The sequence below is a fragment of the Lampetra fluviatilis genome, chromosome 68 (assembly GCF_964198595.1).
Source record: "Lampetra fluviatilis chromosome 68, kcLamFluv1.1, whole genome shotgun sequence".
NCBI classification, from domain to species: Eukaryota; Metazoa; Chordata; class Hyperoartia; order Petromyzontiformes; family Petromyzontidae; genus Lampetra; species Lampetra fluviatilis.
The window spans coordinates 1,309,892-1,335,499 of NC_136342.1; the positions used below are offsets into that span (position 1 = coordinate 1,309,892).

At 53.3% G+C, this 25,608-nt stretch overlaps 1 protein-coding gene across 2 annotated transcripts in view; it reads left to right on the forward strand.

The window, feature by feature from the left end:
• LOC144952565 (serine/threonine-protein kinase N2-like) overlaps positions 1–25,608 on the forward strand; it is a 108,817-nt gene that overhangs the window by 40,985 nt on the left and 42,224 nt on the right. For both annotated transcript variants that reach the window (XM_078883028.1, XM_078883029.1), the window contains exon 2: positions 25,208–25,333. In XM_078883028.1, coding sequence (XP_078739154.1) covers positions 25,208–25,333 — 126 coding nt within the window. The remainder of the gene's footprint in view (positions 1–25,207; positions 25,334–25,608) is intronic.

Here is a 25,608-nt window from a genome sequence, read left to right on the forward strand (position 1 = left end):
CAATGTACACGTGTTACATTGTGTGTGTGATCTCTGCTGTGATGATGATGATGGTGACATTGAAACTTAGACCGCACACACTCGATGTGTTACACACACAGTGTACACGTGTTACGTTGTCTGTGTGATCTCTGCTGTGATGATGATGATGATGGTGGTGACACTGAAACTTAGACCGCACACACTTGATGTGTTACACACACAGTGTACACGTGTTACATTGTGTGTGTGTGTGTGATCTCTGCTGTGATGATGATGGTCATGGTGGTGACGCTGTGTGAAATGTAGACCGCACACACTTGATGTGTTTCACACACAGCGTACGCGTGTTACATTGTGTGTGTGTGATCTCTGCTGTGATGATGATGATGGTCATGGTGGTGACGCTGTGTGAAATGTAGACCGCACACACTCGATGTGTTTCACACACAGCGTACGCTTGTTACACCGTGTGTGTGAGATCTCCGCTGTGTGTCATTCAAACGCCCGTTCTTGCTATGTCACAAGCAAACTCGCAGGATAGGATGCCCAAGGAATACCGAATCCCCACTCGAGGGAGGTCATGGTCATTTGGGAAGGGGGGACTGCATGATAATAACGATGCCCATCATCACACAATGATCATCGTGACGATCACAATCATCATCGCGACGAAAGCGATGGATCATCGTGATGATGGCACAGTTGCGTATCGGTGTTGCCTTCCTGTTAATCGGCGGTGTTTGCACGTCCTCCCGCCGTGACCGAGGGGGCGATGGATCCGTTGTGCCTGCGTTAGGGGTCGTCGGCCAGCCGTATAATTTCTCTCCTGGACGTGATCTTTAAAGCCTGGTTGTACTGGTAGGAACGAAGTGGACCAGACCACCAATAGATTAATGTGTCCGTCCGTCCGTCCGACTGTCCGTCTGTCCGACAAGATGGCCGCCCGCTCCCCCTCCGATCCGTGAACTAAATGAACTAAACAAGATGGCCGTCGCATCCGGCGCAGCCAATGACATCGCCTGTTGCAATCCTTGCTCTGTGGGCGCGCGGGTCAGTGGGGAGGGGGGTGTGGACGTCATCGCTCACCCCCCATGCACAAATCATTTTCTTTTTAACTCCTCTATACCCGGTCGATATCCCTGTACCGGTATTAGTATTATTCCTACCAGCCCACCCCGCAGGGTCCTGTTTGCAGTGTTGAGAGGGAGAGAGAGCGAGAGAAAGAGAGAGAGCACTAGCGAGAGAGATGTTTGATGTTTGTTGAGCTTAGTATCGTACGTAGCCAACCGTGCGAGAGAGAGAGAGATATAAAGAGATGGGGAGAGAGAGAGAGATGTATGGTGTTTGTTTACACACTCCTTGGTTTTTTTCGGTAAAGTCACGTGGGTAAAAAAATCTAATAAATGAAAACAACTAAATGATTTCATTTATTTTATAAAAAAAAAATTTCCTACGTGACTTTACCGAAAAAAAACTGAGTGTGAATCCTTGCAGTCACGAAAGCTTCAAATCTAGAATGTTTGTTGACGTTCGCACCGTGCTAGGGAGAGAGATCTAGAGAGAGAGAGATGTATGTTGAACTTAGCACCGTACATAGCCAACCATGCTAGCGAGAGATATAGAGAGAGAGAGGGGGGGCAGAGAGAGAGGTGGGGGGGGTACATAAAGCAAAGATTAAAAACAAACAAAAAACGAATTGATGAACAAAGCAAAGTGCCGACTACAGCGAGCATCTTCTTGTTTCCTCTGATCGTAACAAAAAAAGAGAGAGAGAGAGAGCGAGAGAGCACAGATGTATCCATCGAGAGAGAGAGTGAAAGACCGAGGGAGTTTGCGAGAAAAAAAAATACATTTCTGCGCGCCGCACACTCAACGCGTTGTTTGTTCTGCGGCCGTTGAAGAGGAAAAGAGTGGCCAGAGAGAGACGCCAATTGATGGGCAGTGAAGCGGCTTGCAGCAAAGGTGACCAGGGTAGAGGTGCAACCCTGCAATTGCCCGGTAGGAGTGCCCGCCTGCACTAGCGACGGTTTGGTGAGGTGGTTCAACTTTTAGTGTCGGTGATTGGTGAGCTTAGTTGGGTGATTGGAGCCCAGTGGGTGAGTGATTTGGTGAGTGGTGAGTGTCTAGTTGTGTAATTGGACCAGTGGGTGAGTGAGTTGGTGAGTGGTGAGTCTAGTTGGGTGATTTGACCAGTGGGTGAGTGAGTTGGTGAGTGGTGAGTCTAGTTGGGTGATTGGAGCCCAGTGGGTGAGTGATTTGGTGAGTGGCGAGTCTAGTTTTGTAACTTGACCAGTGAGTGAGTTGGTGAGTGGTGAGTCTAGTTGTGTGATTGGACCAGTGGGTGAGTGAGTTGGTGAGTGGTGAGTCTAGTTGGGTGATTGGACCAGTGGGTGAGTGAGTTGGTGAGTGTCTAGTTGTGTAATTGGACCAGTGGGTGAGTGAGTTGGTGAGTCTAGTTGGGTGATTGGACCAGTGGGTGAGTGAGTTGGTGAGTGGTGAGGTGAGTTGTGTAATTGTACCAGTGGGTGAGTGAGTTGGTGAGTGGTGAGGTGAGTTGTGTAATTGTACCCCAGTGGGTCTCTGTGTGGTGAGTCTATGGGTCTCTGTTTGGTGAGTCTATGGGTCTCTGTGTGGTGAGTCTGTGGGTCTCTGTGTGGTGAGTCTGTGGGTCTCTGTATGGTGAGTCTATTGGTCTCTGTGTGGTGAGTCTGTGGGTTTCTGTGTGGTGAGTCTATGGGTCTCTGTGTGGTGAGTCTGTGGGTCTCTGTGTGGTGAGTCTGTGGGTCTCTGTGTGGTGAGTCTATGGGTCTCTGTGTGGTGAGTCTGTGGGTCTCTGTGTGGTGAGTCTGTGGGTCTCTGTGTGGTCAGTCTGTGGGTCTCTGTGTGGTGAGTCTGTGGGTCTCTGTGTGGTGGGTACGGGTAGCCGGGTACGGGTAGGGTACGGGTATCGGGTACCCGGTTGCGACCTCTGCTTGGCGGTGAGCCGGGCGACTGCGGTGAAAGCTGGGATGAGTCCTTGGGGAGTTGGGGGGGGGAGAGGCTTGTTTGGTGTAAGGTTCGATTTGCGGCGAGCCGGTGTGGCTAGGAGATTCAAGTTTAATTTATTAGGTACTTGCTGTACTACCCCGGCTTCGGCCGGGACTTGGATCCACCACGCCCGGCCGCCTTTGTCTCCCCAGTGGCGATGTTCACACACCACAGCAGTTACTCGTTTGAGGCTGAGTCGACCTAGGCGAGGCCCAGGACCGGTTGAAATAATCGTCAGCGGCGGTGGCCGTGAGCGGGAATCGAACTCGGGTCGCCGGGTTCGTAGCGCGGCGTAGCGCTAAGCACGACACTACAATGCGTTACGCTTCCACATGCGCGGGTCACGTGACAGATGTGACGTCACAGCTCACTTGCCGTGCAAATAATATATGCATTATTGAGCTCCCCCTCCCCCCATAAAAAAACAAAAGTGTATTTTTATAATGTTTGCATGGTGTACAGTCTGGAAAGTACCCACATGGCAAGTTTCAAGTTTGTTGCATGTCGGGAAGTACGCTAAACATTTTGAACAGGCACACATATTCACAACTTTGCCTTTTATATATTTGGTATAGCCCTTTGAGCCATTCGGCTCTTGAGTTGGGTGCAACCGCAACAAACAAAATATGAACAGAGAACATCTTATAGCGACTACACGCAACAGAAACATCCTGGGATAAACCAGCAAATCTTCCAGGAAAAAAAAACCCCACCGTATTACAACGCTGTGTGCAAAAATCCCAGTGTGATGCAAGTCAAACAATAACAACCATCGCATATCTTCATTTGCCATAAATATGCTAAATTCCTCTTGATATGCAAATTCTTGTGTCAAGGCGCTCTTCCCCCTCCATCCCAGCTTAAATAGACGCTCCAAGTCATTCAGACTGTCTTCTCGACAGACCTGTTCTTCACCTGAGGACGGCTGCTTGCGTTGTGGCCGAAACGTCGTGAGAATTACTTTATTATGTTTTCTTTTTATTATTTTATTATTTCCCTTCTACGTGACTTTACCGAAAGAACCAAGAAGATGAATCCCTGCAGTCACGAAAGCTTTAAATCGAAATTTAAGACAATTTAGATTCGAGTTATCAGGCCAACTCCGCGCTTGCGCAAGAAACACGGCTTACGCATATTTTCCAAATCGCCAAAATGAAGCTATGAAAACGATGTAACAACAGGAGATGGTTCTCGTGGCTGCAAATCGGTGAGATGGGAGGGGTATACTACCCCCCTCCACTGGACCTTTACGATCAGCACTAATCCACACTTAAGCTGCTTTTCCGCTCTATAAAATGTAATCCCGGTTTCAGCTGGGCGCGTGAGACCTCACGTCCCGTCGTGGGGGACAAACGCCCCCCTCCATCAGCTGCCCCCCCCCCCCTCACTACCCCCCCTCCATGCCCTAAATCTATCCCGCACCTCCGATTAGCACGGTGGGTTACGTACGGTGCGAAAGAAGTTTAAGTTACGAACATCCAGTCGTTGCGGTGGTGGTGGTGCGGGTCCATTGGGGAGCCCAGGCAGAAGTCGGGTTTAGGGACCCCCCCTCCAAAACTCCTTTCGATGCGTGGGCTCCTGGTAAGACGACAGCAGACGAGGTATAGACATGAGGGTTTACAGATGCAGTGGAGATGAGAGAGAGATGCAGGAAAGAAGCAGAGATGTAGTGGAGGTGAGAGAGAGGTCGTGGAGGTGAGAGAGAGGAAGACACGTGACAGAGATGGAGGAAGATGAGACGATACCCTGCGTTTATTTTAATAACCTCGTTTACATATTCATCAGCATCTTGAGTTCGGGATTGGTATTCGCTGCCCAGCCTGGTCATACCTCGACACTGCCACCAACCCCCAGCCCAACCACCACCTCCACCACACGTGGTGCCGGCTTTGGGTGCCACCACAATCGTGGCTATTGTGCCCTTCGTCTTGTTAATCCACAGGTGGGGGAGGAGGCGGTGGGTGGGGGAGGAGGCGGTGGGTGGGGGAGGAGGCGGTGGGTGGGGGAGGAGGCGGTGGGTGGGTGGCTGAGTGGGTCGGTGGGTGACTGAGTGGGTCGGTGGGTGACTGAATGGGTCGGTGGGTGACTGAATGGGTCGGTGGGTGGCTGAATGGGTCGGTGGGTGGGTGAGTGGCTGAGTGGGTTGGTGGGTGGGTGGCTGAATGGGTCGGTGGGTGGGTGGCTGAATGGGTCGGTGGGTGGGTGGCTGAGTGGGTCGGTGGGTGGGTGGCTGAATGGGTAGGTGGGTGGGTGGCTGAATGGGTCGGTGGGTGGGTGGCTGAATGGGTCGGTGGGTGGGTGGCTGAATGGGTAGGTGGGTGGGTGGCTGAATGGGTCGGTGGGTGGGTGGCTGAATGGGTCGGTGGGTGGGTGGCTGAATGGGTCGGTGGGTGGGTGGCTGAGTGGGTCGGTGGGTGGGTGGCTGAGTGGGTCGGTGGGTGGGTGGCTGAATGGGTCGGTGGGTGGGTGACTGAGTGGGTCGGTGGGTGGGTGGCTGAATGGGTAGGTGGGTGGGTGGCTGAATGGGTCGGTGGGTGGGTGGCTGAGTGGGTCGGTGGGTGACTGAGTTGGTCGGTGGGTGGGTGGCTGAGTGGGTCGGTGGGTGGGTGGCTGAATGGGTCGGTGGGTGGGTGACTGAGTGGGTTGGTGGGTGGGTGGCTGAATGGGTAGGTGGGTGGGTGGCTGAATGGGTCGGTGGGTGGGTGGCTGAGTGGGTCGGTGGGTGACTGAGTGGGTCGGTGGGTGGGTGGCTAAATGGGTAGGTGGGTGGGTGGCTGAATGGGTCGGTGGGTGGGTGGCTGAATGGGTCGGTGGGTGGGTGGCTGAGTGGGTCGGTGGGTGGGTGGCTGAGTGGGTCGGTGGGTGGGTGGCTGAATGGGTCGGTGGGTGGGTGACTGAGTGGGTTGGTGGGTGGGTGGCTGAATGGGTCGGTGGGTGGGTGACTGAGTGGGTCGGTGGGTGGGTGGCTGAATGGGTCGGTGGGTGGGTGACTGAGTGGGTCGGTGGGTGAGTGGCTGAATGGGTCGGTGGGTGGGTGACTGAGTGGGTCGGTGGGTGGGTGGTTGAATGGGTCTGTGGGTGGGTGGCTGAATGGGTCGGTGGGTGGGTTACTGAGTGGGTTGGTGGGTGGGTGGTTGAATGGGTCGGTGGGTGGGTGGCTGAGTGGGTCGGTGGGTGGGTGGCTGGCTGAGTGGGTCGGTGGGTGGGTGTCTTGAGTGGGTGGGTGGCTGAGTGGGTCGGTGGGTTATTGGATGAGCGGGTCGGTGGGTGGGTGACTGAGTGGGTCTGTGGGTGGGTCGGTGGGTGGGTGACTGAGTGGGTTGGTGGGTGGGTGGCTGGATGGGTCGGTGGGTGGGTGGCTGAGTGGGTTGGTGGGTGGGTGGCTGAATGGGTCTGTGGGTGGGTGGCTGAATGGGTCGGTGGGTGGTTGGCTGAGTGGGTCGGTGGGTGGGTGGCTGAATGGGTCGGTGGGTGGGTGGCTGAATGGGTCTGTGGGTGGGTGGCTGAATGGGTCGGTGGGTGGGTGGCTGGCTGAGTGGGTCGGTGGGTGGGTGGGTGTCTGAGTGGGTGGGTGGCTGAGTGGGTCGGTGGGTTATTGGATGAGCGGGTCGGTGGGTGGGTGACTGAGTGGGTCTGTGGGTGGGTGGCTGACTGAGTGGGTTGGTGGGTGGGTGGCTGAATGGGTCGGTGGGTGGGTGGCTGAGTGGGTTGGTGGGTGGGTGGCTGAATGGGTCTGTGGGTGGGTGGCTTAATTGTTTCGGTGGGTGGTTGGCTGAGTGGGTCGGTGGGTGGGTGGCTGAATGGGTCTGTGGGTGGGTGGCTGAATGGGTCGGTGGGTGGGTGGCTGAATGGGTCGGTGGGTGGGTGGCTGGCTGAGTGGGTCGGTGGGTGGGTGGGTGTCTGAGTGGGTGGGTGGCTGAGTGGGTCGGTGGGTTATTGGATGAGCGGGTCGGTGGGTGGGTGGCTGAGTGGGTGCAACGGTTAGCAGCGCTGCGCTGCGCTACGAGCCCGGCTGCCAACCGAGTTCGATTCTCGTTCACGGCCACCAACACCATCAGTGACGATTCTCTGAACCGGTCCTGGGCCTTCTCCCCTCGGTCAACTCAGCCTCAAAAGAGTAACCTGGTGCTGTGTGTGTAGTAAACATCTCAGCCGGGGAGACAAAGGCGGCCGGGCGTGGTGCCGGCCACCCACCCCCTTGGTGCGCCGTGCCGGCCTTCATAGGTGCTGCTACTCGCTCGCAGCACTTGCCCCCAGCGGTCTGTTAGAGGCTACACGGGGGATCTTTGTCTTTGGGTGGTGGTGGGGGATGTGAGGCCTTGAGGAGTGAGGCGGGGTTTTTTTCCCCGTCAGCAAAATCTCTCTCCTGTTGATCCAATTCACACCTCCGAGGGGACTTCGGTGTACCACTCCCTCCCTCCCCTCACTTTTCTCCCTCCCTCCCCTCCCCTCCCTCCCTCCCTCCCTCCCTCCCTCTTTTCCCCTCCCTCCTCTCCCCTCCTCCCTCCCCTCCCCTCTCTCTCCTCTTCTCCCTCCCTCCTCTCCCTTCCCTCCCCTCCCTCCCACCCACCCTCCCCTTTTCTCTTTTTTTACAATCAGTGGAAACAAGAAGATACTCGGTGTATTCGGCACTTTGATTCGTTCATCATTTCGTATTTTTTTTTTATAACTTTGCTTTATGTAAACCCCCACCTCTCTCTCTCTCTCCCTCCCCTCCCTCCCTCCCCTGCGTTGCTGTTGTTGGTTGTTTGTCACCAAATGTATTCCCTATAATTGAGGGGAGCCCACGGCCGGCGTGATATTGTCCCGTGACCACCCCCCCCACCCCCCATCGCTTACCCGTGTCCGCTGACGTGTGCACGTCGGTGGGCGTGCGGCGTGTTTCCCCCCCTTCCACGTCCGAATCAAGGGAACGGGCTCGCGAGAGAGAGGCAGTGCGGTGCACAGCGTTCAGTTGATTTCTTCCTGGTTCTTTCGGTAAAGTCACGTAGAAGGGAAATAATAAAATAATAAAAATAGAACATAATAAAATCATTCTCAGGTCGTGAGAATTATCATAATAAATAATAAAAATAGAACATAATAAAATAATTCTCACGTCGTGAGAATTATCATAATAAATAATAAAAATAGAACATAATAAAATAATTCTCACGTCGTGAGAATTATTTTATTATGATAATTCTCACGACGTGAGAATTATTTTATTATGTTTTATTTTTATTATTTTATTATTTCCCTTCTACGTGACTTTACCGAAAGAACCAAGAAGATTAATCCCTGCAGTCACGAAAGCTTTTAATTGGAAGCGTTCAGTTTATTTGGGGAGAGAGGCGTTGTCCCAGTAGCAATCGCAGTTTTTTTAAAGACGTTGATAGTCATCAATAAAGGTTTTTGGGGTTGGATAGCTGTAAGTATAAATGTCGTGTCGTAGCCCTCCACCACCCGACACGGCCAGTAATGTTTGTCACGTTAACAACGCGCCAATGAGTTACACGTTTTGTGCGCTGTATTGAATCGGACCTGGATCTTGTGTTTGTTGAAGATTTTGGAAATATTTTTGGCAACGCCTGCTATGTATGGTCCAGTGATGGTTTTGATTGGCTTTTCAGGAAATTGTTTCTCCATGGTTGGAGAAACAGCTTTGCGAATAATGCGGTTCGAGTACCCATTCATCTTGAGGGCCTGGTGTACGTGTACCAGTTCACTTGCTAGGTGGTGTTGGTCGGAGAGGGAGACATCACAGTGCTGATGATGATGATGATGCACCACTACTCCGCTACTGCTCCTGACGCAGGCTGTCCGGTCTTGACTACCGCTATGTGACTTTGTAGTCGTTTCTCTGCATCAGAGGTCGCAACCGGGTACCCGATACCCGTACCCTACCCGATACCCGGCTACCCGTACCCGGCCGGGTATGGGTACGGGTAGCCGTTTGCGACCCTGGTGCGGCCGGGTACGGGTACGGGTAGGCCGTGAGTCACTGGTGAGTCACCGTTTGTCACTCATTTCGGGTAGGGTACGGGTAGTCAACGGGTACCCGTACCCGGCCGGGTACGGGGGTACCCATTTGCGACCCTGGTGCGGCCGGGTACGGGTAAGGAATCAAAACCCGTTTGCGACCTCTGCTCTGCATCCACTACATCAGGAGTCGGCGTACGAAAGAAAAATTATAAAGCCGATGGGCAGTGTGGAAGAGTAGGCCAAGCTACCCTGTCCACCAGACGGGGGGATCTCTCTCTCTTTCTCTCTCCAGCGCTGTCTTTGGTGTTGGGGTGGGGTGGGGAGTTCCCTTTCAGCTCGCGGTGTCATAAGCAAATAATTGCAGGGCTGCACCTTTATCTGAAAGGAAGAAAATATTTACACTTAGAACAGCTTGCCAAACCAGCTGGGTCAAGTACGGATGATTCAGGTTGTGGTTTAAAAATAAATATATTACACATTGTAGTTCTCTGTTCGAGCGGGCACGCATATTTATTTATTTACATGATGCTGAGCACGGGGCCAAATAGTTAAGCTGGCCAGCGACAAACAGCACCATTGGAAGGGGTGTCATTGTTGGGAGTTGGCTGCGATTGTTGAGGTGCCAGCAGTGGATATGAGATGTTAACTACCTCGCCTGGTGTACAGGAGATCGTGGGTTCGATCCCGACCCTGACGATGCCTGCTGCTGTATATTTGGAGTTTGCGTGTCTCTCTCATCATCATCATCACGGTGGCTAGGAGATGTTGACTACCTCGCCTGGTATACAGGAGGTGTTGAGTTCGATCCCGACCCTGACGATGCCTGCTGCTGTATATTTGGAGTTTGCGTGTCTCTCTCATCACGGTGGCTATGAGATGTTAACTACCTCGCCTGGTGTACAGGAGGTGGTGGGTTCGATCCCGACCCTGACGCCTGCTGCTGTATATTTGTAGTTTGCATCTCTCTCATCATCACGGTGGCTAGGAGATGTTAACTACCTCGCCTGGTCTACAGGGAAGTCGTGGGTCAGATCCCGACCCTGACGCCTGCTGTATATTTGGAGTTTGCGTGTCTCTCTCATCATCATCACGGTGGCTAGGAGATGTTAACTACCTCACCTGGTGTACAGGAGGTCGTTGGTGTGATCCCAACCCTGACGATGCCTGCTGTATATTTGGAGTTTGCGTGTCTCTCTCATCATCATCACGGTGGCTAGGAGATGTTAACTGCCTCGCCTGGTATGCAGTAAGTCGTGGGTGCGATCCCGAACCCTGACAATGCACGCTGAATATCTGGCGTCTGTGTGTCTCTCTCCACGTGGTCGCGTGGATATTTTTCTCCGGGTCCTCCGGTTTTCCCCCTCCATATTTACAACCAACGTGACGCGTTTTCGAGCATGTGGCTGCTTCTGTAAACTTCCACACGACGATGGTGACGATAAGCCGTTTCCTTGAGCTATCATTTGCGATTGCCCGGTTGGTAGCTTCTGAAAAAGCAGCTCAGTGGGGACTTTACACTTGCTAAAATGAAAATAGATTAAGCCGAGTTCAGTTGAGCACGGGTTTGTAGCAGTTTGTTTTCTTGCTGTGGTTGTCCCACCTGATGACGAATGCTCGTGTTGCGATCGAAACGTCGTGATCTGTTATTTTTCTACCTACGTGGTTTTACCAAAGAACCAAAGAGTGTGGTTTCGTGCAAGTCACGAAAGCTTCAAATCACGATTGTAGTAGAATCTTTGCCGGAAGGCACTGTTTTTCTACGTTGCCCAAGCTTTCCATTTGAGTGTTTGTCCTTTATTTTTGTATCTTGCAGAACCTCTTCCTCGCCGTACGTAGCCAACCGTGTTGAATCGAAGGTGCGGGGGTGGTGGTGGGGAATGATAACAAACTAAACAGAACAGCAACAGCAAACAGTGTAACATCTTCTAGCCACTGTGATGATGATGAGAGAGAGACGCAAACTCCAAATATACAGCAGCAGGCGTCAGGGTTGCGATTGAACCCATGAACCTGCTGTATGCCAACCGAGGTAGTTAACATCTCCTAGCCACCGTGATGATGATGAGAGAGAGACACACAAACTCAAAATATACAGCAGGCATCAGGGTTGGAATCGAACCCATGCCCTCCTGTAGACCAGGCGAGGGAGTTAACATCTCCTAGCCACCGTGATGATGATAAGAGCGAGACACGCAAACTCCAAATATACAACAGCAGGCGTCAGGGGCGAAATAGTTAAATGCCAAGAGACTTAAACTTATTAGGAGGCTCCAAACGCTTTGGGGCATCTACATTAAATGCTTTGGATCCAAAATTGGCGTGTGCGGAATCTGGGGAACTATTAATAGACACGAGATGAGGCGAGCCACTGATTTGTTGAATGGTAATCATTTACACCGCGCGCTCTGCAAGCCAGCGTCATGGAGGGTTCTGTGTTCAATCCCTGGGTCTGTGTGTCTCTCATAAAGTGCTACAGTACCCTATCAGCATCTGTGAGGTTCTGTGTTCAATCCCTGGGTCTGGGTGTCTCTCAGAAGGCCACTACAGTGCTCTACCAGTTTCTGTGAGATGCTCTGTTGAATCTCTGGGTCTGTGTGTCTGTCATAAGGTGCTACAGTACCCTACCAGCATGTGAGATGCTGTGGTTCATCTCTGGGTGTGGGTGTCTCTCAGAAGGCCACTATACCACTCTGTCAGCATCGGTGAGATGCTGTGTTGGATCTCTGGGTCTGTGTGTCTCTCAGAAGGTCACTATAGCTCTCTGCCCAGCTTCTGTGAGATGCTCTGTTGAATCTCTGGGTCTGTGTGTCTCTCAGAAGGCCACTACAGTATCCTATCAGCATCTGTGAGGTTCTGTGTTGAGTCTCTGGGTCTGTGTGTCTCTCAGAAGGTCACTATTGCGCTCTACCAGCTTCTGTGAGATGCTCTGTTGAGTCTCTGGGTCTGGGTGTCTGTCATAAGGTGCTACAGTACCCTACCAGCATATGTGAGATGCTGTGGTTAATCTCTGGGTCTGTGTGTCTCTCAGAAGGTGCTACAGTACCCTATCAGCATCTGTGAGGTTCTGTGTTCAATCCCTGGGTCTGGGTGTCTCTCATAAGGTGCTACAGTACCCTACCATCATCTGTGAGGTTCTGTGTTGAGTCTCTGGGTCTGGGTGTCTCTCAGAAGGCAACTATGGCTACTACAGCGCTCTGACAGCATCTGTGAGATGCTGTGTTGAATCTCTGGGTCTGGGTCTCTCTCAGAAGGCCACTACAGTCCTCTACCAGCTTCTGTGAGGTTCTGTGTTGAATCCCTGGGTCTGTGTATCTCTCAGAAGGCCACTACAGTACCCTACCAGCATCTATGAGGTTCTGTGTTGAGTCTCTGGGTCTGTGTATCTCTCAGAAGGCCACTACATCACTCTGTCAGCATCTGTGAGGTTCTGTGTTGAGTCTCTGGGTCTGGGTGTCTCGTACAAGGCCACTACATCACCATACCAGCTTCTGTGAGATGCTCTGTTGAATCTCTGGGTGTGGGTGTCTCTCAGAAGGCCACTTTGGTCCAGTGCCAGCATTTGTAGTGAAGTTATTGGCGCTGCTCGAGGCCTGTGGTCATTTGCATGCAATTCACAAAGTGGTCATCCCCCCCCACACTTTTTTTCTGTAATACATTTTGACGGCGATCGACATCGCGGTCGGGCAAGCGTGGGGGATGACGATGACGACGACGACGATGACGACGACGACGATGACGGCGATGATGACGACGACGACGATGAGGATGGCAGAATTGTCGAATCGCCCGTGACGTGTTTGGTCGTTCGGGGGCGGGAGGGAGGGGGGAGTCTGCTGACGAAGCGTTACCAAAAATAACTACCCGACAAGCTTGTCGGGGGGGAGACCCTTCCCACCCCTCCCCTCCCTCCCTCCCTCCATCCCCACCCACCCCTCCCCTCCCCACCCCTCCCCTCTCCTCCCTACCCACCCCTCCCCTCCCTCCCCACCCTCCCTCCCCTCCCTCCCCTGCCCACTCCTCCCTCCCCTGCCCACCCCTCTCCTCCCTCCCTCCCCACCCCCCCCCTCCCTCCCCATTCCCCTCCTCCCTCCCCACCCCCCCTCCCTCCCCATTCCCCCCTCCCTCCCACCCCTCCCTCCCCACCCCTTCCTCCCCACCCCTCCCTCCCTCCTCCCCACCCCTTCCCTCCCTCCTTCTCCCCCTCCCTCCTTCCCCCCCCCTCCTCTACCCCCTCCTCTACCCCTCCCTCCATCCCTCCCTCTAACCCCCCTTCCTCCCTCCCTCCTTCCCCCCCCTCCTCTCCCCCCCCCCTCCTCTCCCCCCTCCTCTCCCCCTCCCTCCATCCCTCCCTCTAACCCCCCTTCCTCCCTCCCTCCTTCCCCCCCCTCCTCTCCCCCCCCCCTCCTCTCCCCCCTCCTCTCCCCCTCCCTCCATCCCTCCCTCTAACCCCCCTTCCACCCTCCCCCCTCCCTCCCTCCCACCTCTAAACCTCCCCCCAAAATCATCCCCCACCACCACCACCCCCCATGTGTATTACGTAACGAGGCGCCTGCCTTTATTTAGAAGAAGAATGGTGATGACGATGATGCACTGTACACTGCGTGGAGGCACTGACGATGCTGTGTGTGGGGGAGTGGGGAGGTGTGAGAGTGGGGGGCAGGGAGGTGTGAGAGTGGGGGGCAGGCAGGTAGCGTGAAGGGCGGAGGGGGGGGGGCTCCAGGAAGTGTGATCGAGTTGTTGCGTGCGAGAGGCGCTTTTAACAGTGCGGCAAAACTGCAGGTGGGTTTAGAGGTGGACAGGGAGAGAGAGAGAGAGAGTCGCTGCTCGAATCTGTTGAAGGAGTTTATTAAAAGGGTTTGTTCATGTCTCTGAAAGTTCGCGAGTCGAATGTTTGTAAGTGCATTATCCCTGTACATTATTTTCATAATTTTTTACCCCTCTGTGCGGCTTTGATACAAGCGTTGGGTCAGTTGGGAAGCGATTCATCTTGCCAACAGGAGCGGTAGACGCCGGACATTGCTTTTTTAAAAAATCCGTCCTTCAATGTTTCTTCTGAAGGTGATCCGTTATGAACACATCTTAAGAGTTGTTTTGTCTCGATTTAAAGCTTTCGTGACTGCAGGGATTCATCTTCTTGGTTCTTTCGGTAAAGTCACGTAGAAAGGAAATAATCAAATAATAAAAATAAAACATAAAGTAATTCTCACGACCTGGTCAGACGCTGTCTCCCCGACAGACCTGGTCTTCACCTGAGGACGGCTGCTTGCGTTGTGGCCGAAACGTCGTGAGAATTATTTTTATAATGTTTTATTTTTATTATTTTATTACTTCCCTTCTACGTGACTTTACCGAAAGAACCAAGAAGATGAGTTGTTTTGTTATTAAGGACATTGTGAGACACTGTCCATTCGTCCCATCAATCTGGCATCTGTCTTTACATCCACTGATCCATTTCTGCGTCCATCCATTGGTGTCTCTGTCCTTCTCTCGGCCCGCATGTTAATTTTTTGTCCATCCGGTTGTCCATCTGTCTCTAAGTCCATACATCTGCATGCCCGTCCATTTGTCCGTGCAACTGTCCAGCTTGCCCGTCTGTCTGCTCTTCCATCTCTGAGCACCACTTGATCCAGATGCCGTGATTATTGAACCCACCGGGCCTCTGGAATTTAAGGCCTCGCTGTGCGTTCCATGCCTTATTTTTTATCTATCTCTGTTGTGTGTGTGTATGTGCACGTGTGTGTGTGTATACGTACACGTGTGTGTGTGTATACGTACACGTGTGTGTGTGTATACGTACACGTGTGTGTGTGTATACGTACACGTGTGTGTGTGTGTACACGTACACGTGTGTGTGTGTGTACACGTGTGTGTGTGTACACGTGTGTGTATGCACACGTGTGTGTATATGTACACGTGTGTGTATACGTACACGTGTGTGTATACGTACACGTGTGTGTATACGTACACGTGTGTGTGTGTGTGTGTGTACGTACACGTGTGTGTGTACATGTGTGTGTGTGTACACGTGTGCGTACATGTGTGTACACGTGTGCGTACACGTGTGTGTGTGTGTACACGTGTGTGTGTGTACACGTGTGTGTGTGTACACGTGTGTGTGTGTACACGTGTGTGTGTGTGTGTGTGGGGAGCGGTGGTGCAGCGGTTAGCGCTACGCTGCCCTACGAACCCGGCGACCCGAGTTCGATTCCCGCTCACGGCCACCAACACCACCAGTGACGATTATCTGAACCGGTCCTGGGCCTCCCCTAGGTCGACTCAGCCTCAATTGAGTACCTAGCGCAATGTGTACAAACATTGCCACGAGGGAGACAAAGTCGGCCGGGGGTGGTGCTGGCCACCCACTCCTCCGTGCGCCGTGCCGGCCTTCATAGGTGCTCGCTAACAGCACTTGGCCCAACAGCCTGTTAAGGCTACACGGGGGACCTTTGTCTTTGGCGACCCGAGTTCAAGTCTCCCTCAGGGCCACCAAGCCCCAGTGACAATTATCCTCCCCTAGGTCGACTCAGCCTCAAATGAGCAGCTGAGCCGGTGTCTAAACATCGCCGCTGGGGAGACAAAGGTGATCAGGCGTGGTGCTGGCCACCCACCCACCCCCTCGTGTGCCACAGTGCCGGCCTTCCCAGGTGCCGCTACTCGCTAACAGCACTTTCCCCGACGGTCTGTAGAGGCTACACGGGGGATCTTTGTCCTTGTATTGTTCCCAGCTCCTGCCACCCCCTTCACCCTTCACCTTAAATGTACTCCACGGGCAGTAGACGTTCTCGGTTTCAATTAAGAAGTAAAATTGGAGGCAGGTTGCTTCTCTTTGAACCCTGCCGTGAGATCGTTTGCTCCGCTTGTGAAGGGGCGAGTGACGTTAAGGGCAGTGGACTGCGGTGGAGTTGGCGTGTGTGTGCCCACGTGTGTGCGTGTGTGTGCACGTGTGTGTGTGTGTGTGCACGTGTGTGTGCCCACGTGTGCGTGTGTGTGCACGTGTGTGTGCCCACGTGTGCGTGTGTGTGCACGTGTGTGCGTGTGTGTGCACGTGTGTGTGTCCACGTGTGCGTGTGTGTTGTGCGTGCACGTGTGTGCACGTGTGTGTGCGTGTGTGTGCGTGTGTGTGCACGTGTGTGCGCGTGTGTGCGCGTGTGTGCGTGTGTGTTGCACGTGTGTGCGTGTGTGTGCGTGTGTGTTGCACGTGTGTGCGTGTGTGTGAGTGTGTGTTGTGCGTGTGTGTTGTGCGTGTGTGTTGCACGTGTGTGTGCGTGTGTGTTGCGCGTGTGTGTGCGTGTGTGCGTGTGTGTGCGTGTGTGTTGCACGTGTGTGCGTGTGTGTGCGTGTGTGTGTGTGCACGTGTGTGCGTGGTAGTGTAGCGGTTAGCGCGCTGCACTATGAACCGGCGACCAGAGTTAAATTCCCGCTCACGGCTAACACCAGTGACGATTATTTGAACCGGTCCTGGGCCTCCCCTAAGTAGATTCAACCTCAAATGAGTAGCTGGTGCGGTGTGTAAACATTGCCACTAGGGAGACAAAGGCGGTCGGGCATGGTGCTGGCCACCCACCCCCTCGTATACCGTTCCGGCCTTCATAGGTGCTCGCTAACAGCACTTGCCCCTACAGTATGTTAAGGCTATACGGGGGATCTTTGTACTACAGAGGAGGCTCGTGAAGGATGCTACTGGTCAGTTGAGGCCAATTGCCCTCCAACAGAGGAGTGAGGCTCACAATGAGGAGCGGAGCGCCGGGCGTTCTAAAATGCAGCGAGTTGCCACAGTAGGGGGAACAGGTGATGCATCTGCCGGTCATCTGAGTTAGTCTCCCTATGGCACCTGGGTCTGTCCCGTGACCTCCTGCCAGCGAGCCTTCGACATTTCACGTGGCCTCAAAGTGCACCTAGCCTGGCACAGGCACCTTGGTGACGTCACTGCCACTTGGTGGTGAATGGCGGGTGTGGTTGTTGTGCATGTACTGTGTGTGCAAGCGAAAACAAACAGTGAGGTGGTACAATGGGGGGGGAGTACAGGTGATTCATCTGCCAGTCGTCTCAGTCGGTTAACCCATGGCACACCTGGGTTTGCCCTGTGACCTGCTGCACCTAGTCTGGCACAGGTGGGGGAGCACAGGTGGTGCATCTGCCAGTTATCTCAGCAGAGGTCGCAAACGGGTTTTGATTCCTTACCCGTACCCGGCCACACCAGGGTCGAAAACGGGTACCCGATACCCGTACCCTACCCGTACCCGGCCGGGTATCGGGTAGGGTACGGGTATCGGTTACCCGGTTGCGACCTCTGGGATGAAGCCATGTTGCAGGCGGGGGTGGGTTGATTCTAGGAACTTGAATTGTGAGAAGAGACAAGACGTTGGGAAATGAGTGACAAACGGTTACTCATCAGTGACTCACGGCCTACCCGTACCCGGCCGCACCAGGGTCGCAAACGGGTACCCGTACCCGGCCGGGTACGGGTAGCTGGGTATCGGGTAGGGTACGGGTATCGGGTACCCGGTTGCGACCTCTGCATCTCAGTCATTTAACCCATTTCAGTTTAACACGTAGCAGGCTTTCACGACCAATATCATCCACAATGCAGGTGCTTTTTTGGGTCAGGTCGCGTTCATATATTAAAGTGTCGTTAACCCCGCCACCACCCGGCACAGCCAGCTAGTAAGGTTTGTCACGGAAACAAAACGTGCAAACTCACTTTGTAAATGTTGTGGCTTGGCTCTCCAACACACCGGTTAGTGCTGTACTAGTAACGGATTGGCCACGTTCTGTTTCCATGACAAACTTTACTAGTTGATGTGCCGAGTGGTGGCGGGTTTAACGACACATTTATATTTGCGCGATCTAACCCAAAAAGATAAACATTATGGATAACCCATTTCACTTTCCAGCAGCGACAGCTTTTCGGCATTCCCCGCGTGATGGCTTCAAAGTGCACCTGGCCTGGCACAGCAGGGAGCGCACAGGTGGTGCATCTGCCAGTCATCTCGGCCAGTTAACCTATACCACCTGGGTCTGTGCCCGTGACCTCTTCCTGCCAGCAGCAAGAGCCTTTCCACACTTCCCGTGTGATGCCCTCAAAGTGCACCTGGGTCGCTACGCCGCCTCTCATTGCAAATTCTCTAAGCACCAGAGGTCGCAAATGGGTTTTGATTCCTTACCCGTACCCGGCCGCACCAGGGTCGCAAACGGGTACCCGTACCCGTACCCGGTCGGGTACGGATACCCATTCCCTACCCGTACCCTACCCGAAATGAGTGACAAACGGTGACTCACCAGTGACTCACGGCCTACCCGTACCCGGCCGCACCAGGGTCGCAAACGGGTACCCGTACCCGGCCGGGTACGGGTAGCCGGGTATCGGGTAGGGTACGGGTATCGGGTACCCAGTTGCGACCTCTGCTAAGCACGCACCTCTCCCCCCCCCCCCCTGGTCTCGCTCTCCTTTCAAAAGCGTCTTCCCTTTGCCGCTCTCTCACTTCCTTCCCGTTTTTTTGTCGTTGTTCCGTTTTTCCCCTTTCGGCGTCGCACCCCTAAACTCACGGGTGGCGGAAAAATCAAAAGGCCGATTTGGGAACGTCTCGGGTTGCCGATGGCGCCGAATTTTCACCGGTCTAGTCTCACCGGGGCGGGGGGGGGGGGGCCCCCCTACGCTTGGTGTTCGACAGCAGAGTGCAGCGGTACCTCGGTTAACGGTGTCAATTGAAACCCCCCGCCCACGTACGCATTTCACAAGTAGTACTAATCACATACCTGCATTTCCCATAAATATGCTAAATTCCTCTTGATATGCAAATTATTTTGTCAAGGCGCCCTTCCCCCCTTCCAACCCAGCAGCTTAAATAGACGCTCCAAGCGTGGTTGTGTTTCATTCAGACGCTGTCTCCCCGACAGACCTGGTCTTCACCTGAGGACGGCTGCTTGCGTTGTGGCCGAAACGTCGCGAGAATTATTTTATTGTGTTTTATTTTTATTATTTTATTACTTCCCTTCTACGTGATGACTTCACCGAAAGAACCAAGAAGGTGTCAATTGGTTGGGCGAAAATCCTCGTAGATTGAAGTTTCCGTTGATCGAGTGTAGGAAACGCACGTCAAGGGGGCTCAATTGGTTCCAATGCGATGGGGCAGTTGACCTTTTTTACACGCTTTTAATTCACTCACTCTGTCTGTTGTTGTTTCCTCAAATCTTGTACCTCGATTTTAACCCACTTCACAATGTGGTATCGACTGCAAACTCGGTATACTTGTGTCATACTGATGACAATACGATATTCTATCATTGAAAAAAAATGTCAACAATCTTTTTTACACGCTATGTTTCGGCTTGGGTCTAATTGTCCACGCTCAACTGACGTTGGCTGTAATTGGCCACGGTTCTTTACGTTATGGCAAGCTTCAGGGCCACTTCCTGGAGTCGTGGAGTTCTTCCGTTACTAGTACGGTACATTTCATTAAAGCGTGTTGAAAAAAAAAGTGTTTTTTTTAAATATTACTTATTGGAGGTTCTCTGTGGGTCTCTGGGTCTGAGTCTCTAAGTCTCTCTGGGTCTCTGTGGGTCTGAGTCTTTAGATCTATGTGGTTCTGTGAGTCTCTGGATCTCTGTGGGTCTCTGTGGGTCTATGAGTCTCTAGATCTCTGTGGGTCTCTGTGGGTCTGAGTCTTTAGATCTATGTGGTTCTGTGAGTCTCTGGATCTCTGTGGGTCTCTGTGGGTCTATGAGTCTCTGGATCTCTGTGGGTCTCTGTGGGTCTATGAGTCTCTAGATCTCTGTGGGTCTCTGTGGGTCTGAGTCTTTAGATCTATGTGGTTCTGTGAGTCTCTGGATCTCTGTGGGTCTCTGTGGGTCTATGAGTCTCTGGATCTCTGTGGGTCTCTGTGGGTCTATGAGTCTCTAGATCTCTGTGGGTCTCTGTGGGTCTGAGTCTTTAGATCTATGTGGTTCTGTGAGTCTCTGGATCTCTGTGGGTCTCTGTGGGTCTATGAGTCTCTAGATCTCTGTGGGTCTCTGTGGGTCTGAGTCTTTAGATCTATGTGGTTCTGTGAGTCTCTGGATCTCTGTGGGTCTATGAGTCTCTGGATCTCTGTGGGTCTCTGTGGGTCTCTTCCTTCCGATATTCGGAAACCGCTGGGAGCTTTGCACTTTCAAGTCATCGTCATTGTCATCATCGTTGTCGTCGTCATCATCATCTAGCTTGACAAACTAATTTCTTTAGAACTGCTTCTTGCGTTCAGTTTATTGTCCTTCCCCCGCACCTCCGATTGACACGGTTGTCTACGTACGGTGCCAAAGAAAGTTACAGACAGACACACAGACACAGATACATTCGGTGAAGTTCTGTCAGTGGCTCGAACCTACTACAGAAATTCACGGCACGAGAAACCGAGTTCCACACGCGCGTGTATGCGCGCGTGTGGAACCTGGGCCTCTCTCAAGACCTCCTCCTCCTGTGAGCAGCGAGCAGCATTCGACACTTCACGTGATGGCCTCAAAGTGCACCTGGCCTGGCACGGGCGCCGTGGTGGTGACGTCGCGGCGAATGGCGGCCGTGTTGGCATCGGCGCGCAGCCGAGCGGCGTCTCCGAATCTTGTCAGGTCCACATTCCTCGAGCCCTGAGCGTGTTCGTGGGTTTCTTTTTTTCTAGATGTATAAATAGACCGACCTATTTTCTGCGGCCTCACCCCTACCCCGCCACCACCGATCATCCCCATTCAACCACCCACCCATCCACCACCTCGTGTTGGCTGTCGCCAAAGCTGTATCCAATTGCACTGGTAGGAACCACCTGGTTCCACCAGCCCACAGGGGATTATTGTGTCCGTCCGTCGTGCATCCAAAAATGGGAGGGGTGGGGCTGGGTGGAGAGGGGAGGGTGGGGAGGGGCTGGGTGGGGAGGGTGGGGAGGGGCTGGGTTGGGAGGGTAGGGTGGGGTTGGGTGGGGGGTGGGAGGGGTGGGGCTGGGTGGGGAGGGGAGGGGCTGGTCACCCCGTGGTGCCCTTATAAAACTCAACGTTTAACCTACTCACGCCGGCTTGTGCCCGCCCTCAGTCGGGTATATTTGCGGAATACACCACGCCACCGTTGACCCTGCAGGCCATTCTCTCTCTCTCATCATGATGATGATGATATGAGAGAGAGAGACGCAGACTCCAAATATACAGCAGCAGGCATCGGGGTCGGAATCGAACCCACGACCTCCTGTAGACCAGGCGAGGCTGTTAACATCTCCTAGCCACTGTGATGATGATGAGAGAGAGACACGCAGACTCCAAATATACAGCAGCAGGCGTCGGGGTCGGAATCGAACCCACGACCTCCTGTAGACCAGGCGAGGCTGTTAACATCTCCTAGCCACTGTGATGATGATGAGAGAGAGAGACGCAAACTCCAAATATACAGCAGCAGGCGTCGGGGTCGGAATCGAACCCACGACCTCCTGTAGACCAGGCGAGGCGGTTAACATCTCGCCACTGCGTCACTTGGCTCAGCCGGGATGTGCCGGTGGAGACAAAGTTTGGTTGTCGTGGAGACGCCCCAGTTTTCCACCAACATAGCCACAGGAAAGCTGACACTCAATGTGGCTCCCTGCCCTGTATCCCGCCTCCCCTACCCCGCCTGGTGGACAGAAGGTCGTGGGTTCGATCTCGACCCTGACGATGCCTGCTGCTGTATATTTGGAGTTTGCGTGTCTCTATCTCATCATCATCATCATCACGGTGGCTAGGAGATGTTAACTACCCCGCCTGGTGGACAGGAGGTCGTGGGTTCGACCTCGAACCTGACGATGTCTGCTGTTGTATGTTTGGAGTTTGCGTGTCTCTATCTCATCATCATTACGGAGACTAGGAGATGTTAACTCCCTCGCCTGGTGTACAGGAAGTCATGGGTTCGATCTCGAACCTGACGATGCCTGCTGCTGTATATTTAGAGTTTGCGTGTCTCTCTCTCATCATCATCACGGTGGCTAGGAGATGTTAACTACCCCGCCTGGTGTACAGGAGGTCGTGGGCTCGATCTCGAACTTGACGATGCCTGCTGCTGTATATTTGGAGTTTGCGTGTCTCTCATCATCATCACGGTGGCTAGGAGATGTTAACTACCTCGCCTGGTGTACAGGAGGATAAAGAGTTTGATCCCTACCCTAACAACGCCTGCTGTATATTGAAGTTTGCGTGTTTCTCTCCCCATGGTCGTGTGGATTTTTCTTCCGGTTTTCTGATTATTTTTTTCCCTCCGCATGTAGAAACGTGCGTTTTTAGACTATTTGGCTGCTGTACATTTCTACGTGGACAACCGGGGTCACCTGTACATCGCTCGGTGGGCCCTTACCTGGTCAAAATTTAAAGCTTTTGGTTTTTACTTTGCCATCACGAAAGAGACGGACAGAACCGTTGGGAGGGAGCGATTATTTTTCCGTGCCGCGGCTCAGCCGGTAAACTCTCGCTCTGAATTCTGCAGCAACCGGATCGGGGGCAACGAAATGACGCGGGGGGGGAGTCGTGGGCGGTGTTGGGTTGCCGAGGGGCTTTAACGGAACGCCTTGAGCACCGCGAGGATTGCCTGGCAACACACCTCGCGGGCGTGCGTACGAGTACGCTTGCGTGCGTGTGTGTGTGTTCACGTGTGTGTGTGTGTGTACACGTGTGTGTGTGTACACGTGTGTGTGTGTGTGTACACGTGTGTGTGTTCACGGGTTTGTGTGTGTGTGTGTGTACACGTGTGTGTGTGTGTGTACACGTGTGTGTGTGTGTACACGTGTGTGTGTGTGTGTACACGTGTGTGTGTGTGTGTACACGTGTGTGTGTGTACACGTGTGTACGTGTACACGTGTGTACACGTGTACACGTGTGTGTGTGTACACGTGTACACGTGTGTACGTGTACACGTGTGTGTGTACGTGTGTACGTGTACACGTGTGTGTGTACACGTGTGTGTACGTGTGTGTGTACACGTGTGTGTACGTGTGTGTGTGTGTACGTGTGTGTGTGTGTGTACACGGGTTTGTGTGTGTGTGTGTGTGTACACGGGTTTGTGTGTGTGTGTGTACACGTGTGTGTGTACACGTGTGTGTGTACACGTGTGTGTGTGTGTGTACACGGGTTTGTGTGTACACGGGTTTGTGTGTGTGTGTGTACACGTGTGTGTGTGTGTACACGGGTTTGTGCGTGTGTACACGGGTTTGTGTGTGTGTGTGTACACGTGTGTGTGTGTGTGTACACGTGTGTGTGTGTACACGGGTTTGTGCGTGTGTACACGTGTGTCTGGTGCTCGCCAATAGCACTTGCCCCTACAGTCTGTTAAGGCTATATGGGGGATCTTTGTGTGTGTGGTAGTGTAGCGGTTAGTAGCGCCCTGCGCAAATGAACCGCTGAAGATTATCTGAGCCAGTCCTGGGCCTCCCCTAGGTCGACTCGGCCTCAAATGAGTATCCGGTGCGTTGTGTAAACATCGCCACTAGGGAGACAAAGGCGGCCGGGCGTGGTGCTAGCCACCCACCCCCTCGTGTGCCGTGCCGGCCTTTATAGGTGCTCGCTAACAGCACTTGCCCCAACAGTCTGTAGAGGCTACACGGGGGATCTTTGTCTGTTTTTGTGTGTAGTCGGGAGCTCACAGCAACGAGTGTTACGCCAGGCGGCGAAAATGCAGCAAGTTGGCACAGTAGGGTGGTACAGCTGGTGGTGCATCTACCGGTCATCTCAGTCAGCCAACCCATGGCACCTGCTGGGTCTGTCCCGAGACCTCCTGCACCTAGCCTGGCACAGCAGGGGAGTACAGCTGGTGTGCATCTACCGGTCATCTCAGTCAGCCAACCCATGGCACCTTCTCATGCGCCGTACCGGCCTTCATAAGCGCTGCTCGCTAAAGGCACTTTGGGCCCGGCGGTCCCGTTAAAGCGGAGGTGTGGAAACTTTTTTCTGCCAAGGGCCACTTGGATATTTATATAACATCATTCGCGGGCCACACAAAACTATGAACTTAAAAATCAGCCCGTTGTTATATTTGCTCAAACATTTAATTAACTCGCCCCTAATGCGATGGGCTGGAACTGCTTCTCTTTGGCGAGGCGTGTGATGATGTTAGCTGGTGCTGATGATGATGTTAGCTGGTGTTGATGATGATGTTAGCTGGTGCTGATGATGATGTTAGCTGGTGTTGATGATGTTGATGATGTTGCTACTCGCAACTGCTTTTCCAGGTTTGCTCCTAGAATTATTGAATTTCGAGTCCCGTCTGCGGTTGCCTTGCCAGGGCCACACCAAATGATTTTGCGGGACTCATACGGCCCGCGGACCTCGAATGTTCCCCACCCCTTGATCTAAACCAATTAAAACCTCTCTCATAGACCGTATTACCTTCTCACCACAACTCCTCACCACAACTCCTCACCACAACTCTTCACCGCAACTCCTCACCACAACTCCACACCACACCTCACCGCAACTCCTCACCACAACTCCTCACCACAACTCTTCACCGCAACTCTTCACCGCAACTCCTCACCACAACTCCACACCACACCTCACCGCAACTCCTCACCACAACTCCTCACCACAACTCTTCACCACAACTCCTCACCACAACTCCTCACCACACCAACTCCTCACCACACCAACTCCTCACCGCAACTCCTCACCGCAACTCCTCACCGCAACTCCTCACCGCAACTCCTCACCACAACTCTTCACCACACCTCACCACAACTCCTCACCACAACTCTTCACCACAACTCACCATAACTCCTCACCACACCACCTCCTCACCACACGGATTCCCCGTTGGGACTGCTCACCTTCCTTGCAGAGGCCAAAATCTGCGGGCCGGACGTTTCCCACCCCTGCGTTAAAGGCTACGCGGCGAATCTTCGTCAATAGTATTTTTTTGCGTGTACGCATGTACGTACTTTGAAATTCTTTCGCACCGCAGTGTAGCCGACCGCGCTAATCGTAGATGGGTGGTCGAACGTCGGTGCGTGTGTTGAACATCCGAAGTGAAGACGACATCATCGGTCCTCAAGTCCCGGGTCGTCATCCTGGACCAGGCAGAGCCCGCAGCCTGCCTGGTCCCCTCTGTGTCGTGTTCCACAGAGTGTTAGTGAGTTGAGGAAGGTGGTCACCAGCTCGTGTCCAGTGTTATATTACTTACCGTGTAATAAATAGTGTTGCCTCAAAGCCGTGTGTGTGTGCGCGCACCTAATTCGAACCTATGTCACTACACGTGTGCGGCACGCAGGGAGACCCCACCAGCCTGATGGTCACCCAGCGGCTGGGCCTCAGCCAGAGCATGGATTTGTCGGACACGAGCGTCCAGCAGAAACTCCAGGAGCTCAAGGACCAGATCCAGAAGGAGATACACAAGGTGGGTTGCCCTACAGATCCCTACCCTATAAAGAACCCTACAGATCGCTATATATCCATACAGACCTCGTCCAATCGGCGACCCGCCCCTTAAGCGAAGTCATCTTTTTTTTTGCTGTAGGGTTAGAATTTGTATTTTATTTGTTGCGTTATTGCGCTGATTTATTCACCGTTTTTTCCACGTTTCTATTCGTGTTGACGCTTCAATGTCCCTCTCTCTCTCTCTTAATACCGTGATCTGTGCTCGGTGATGGCAACGATGCCACCATCATCGTC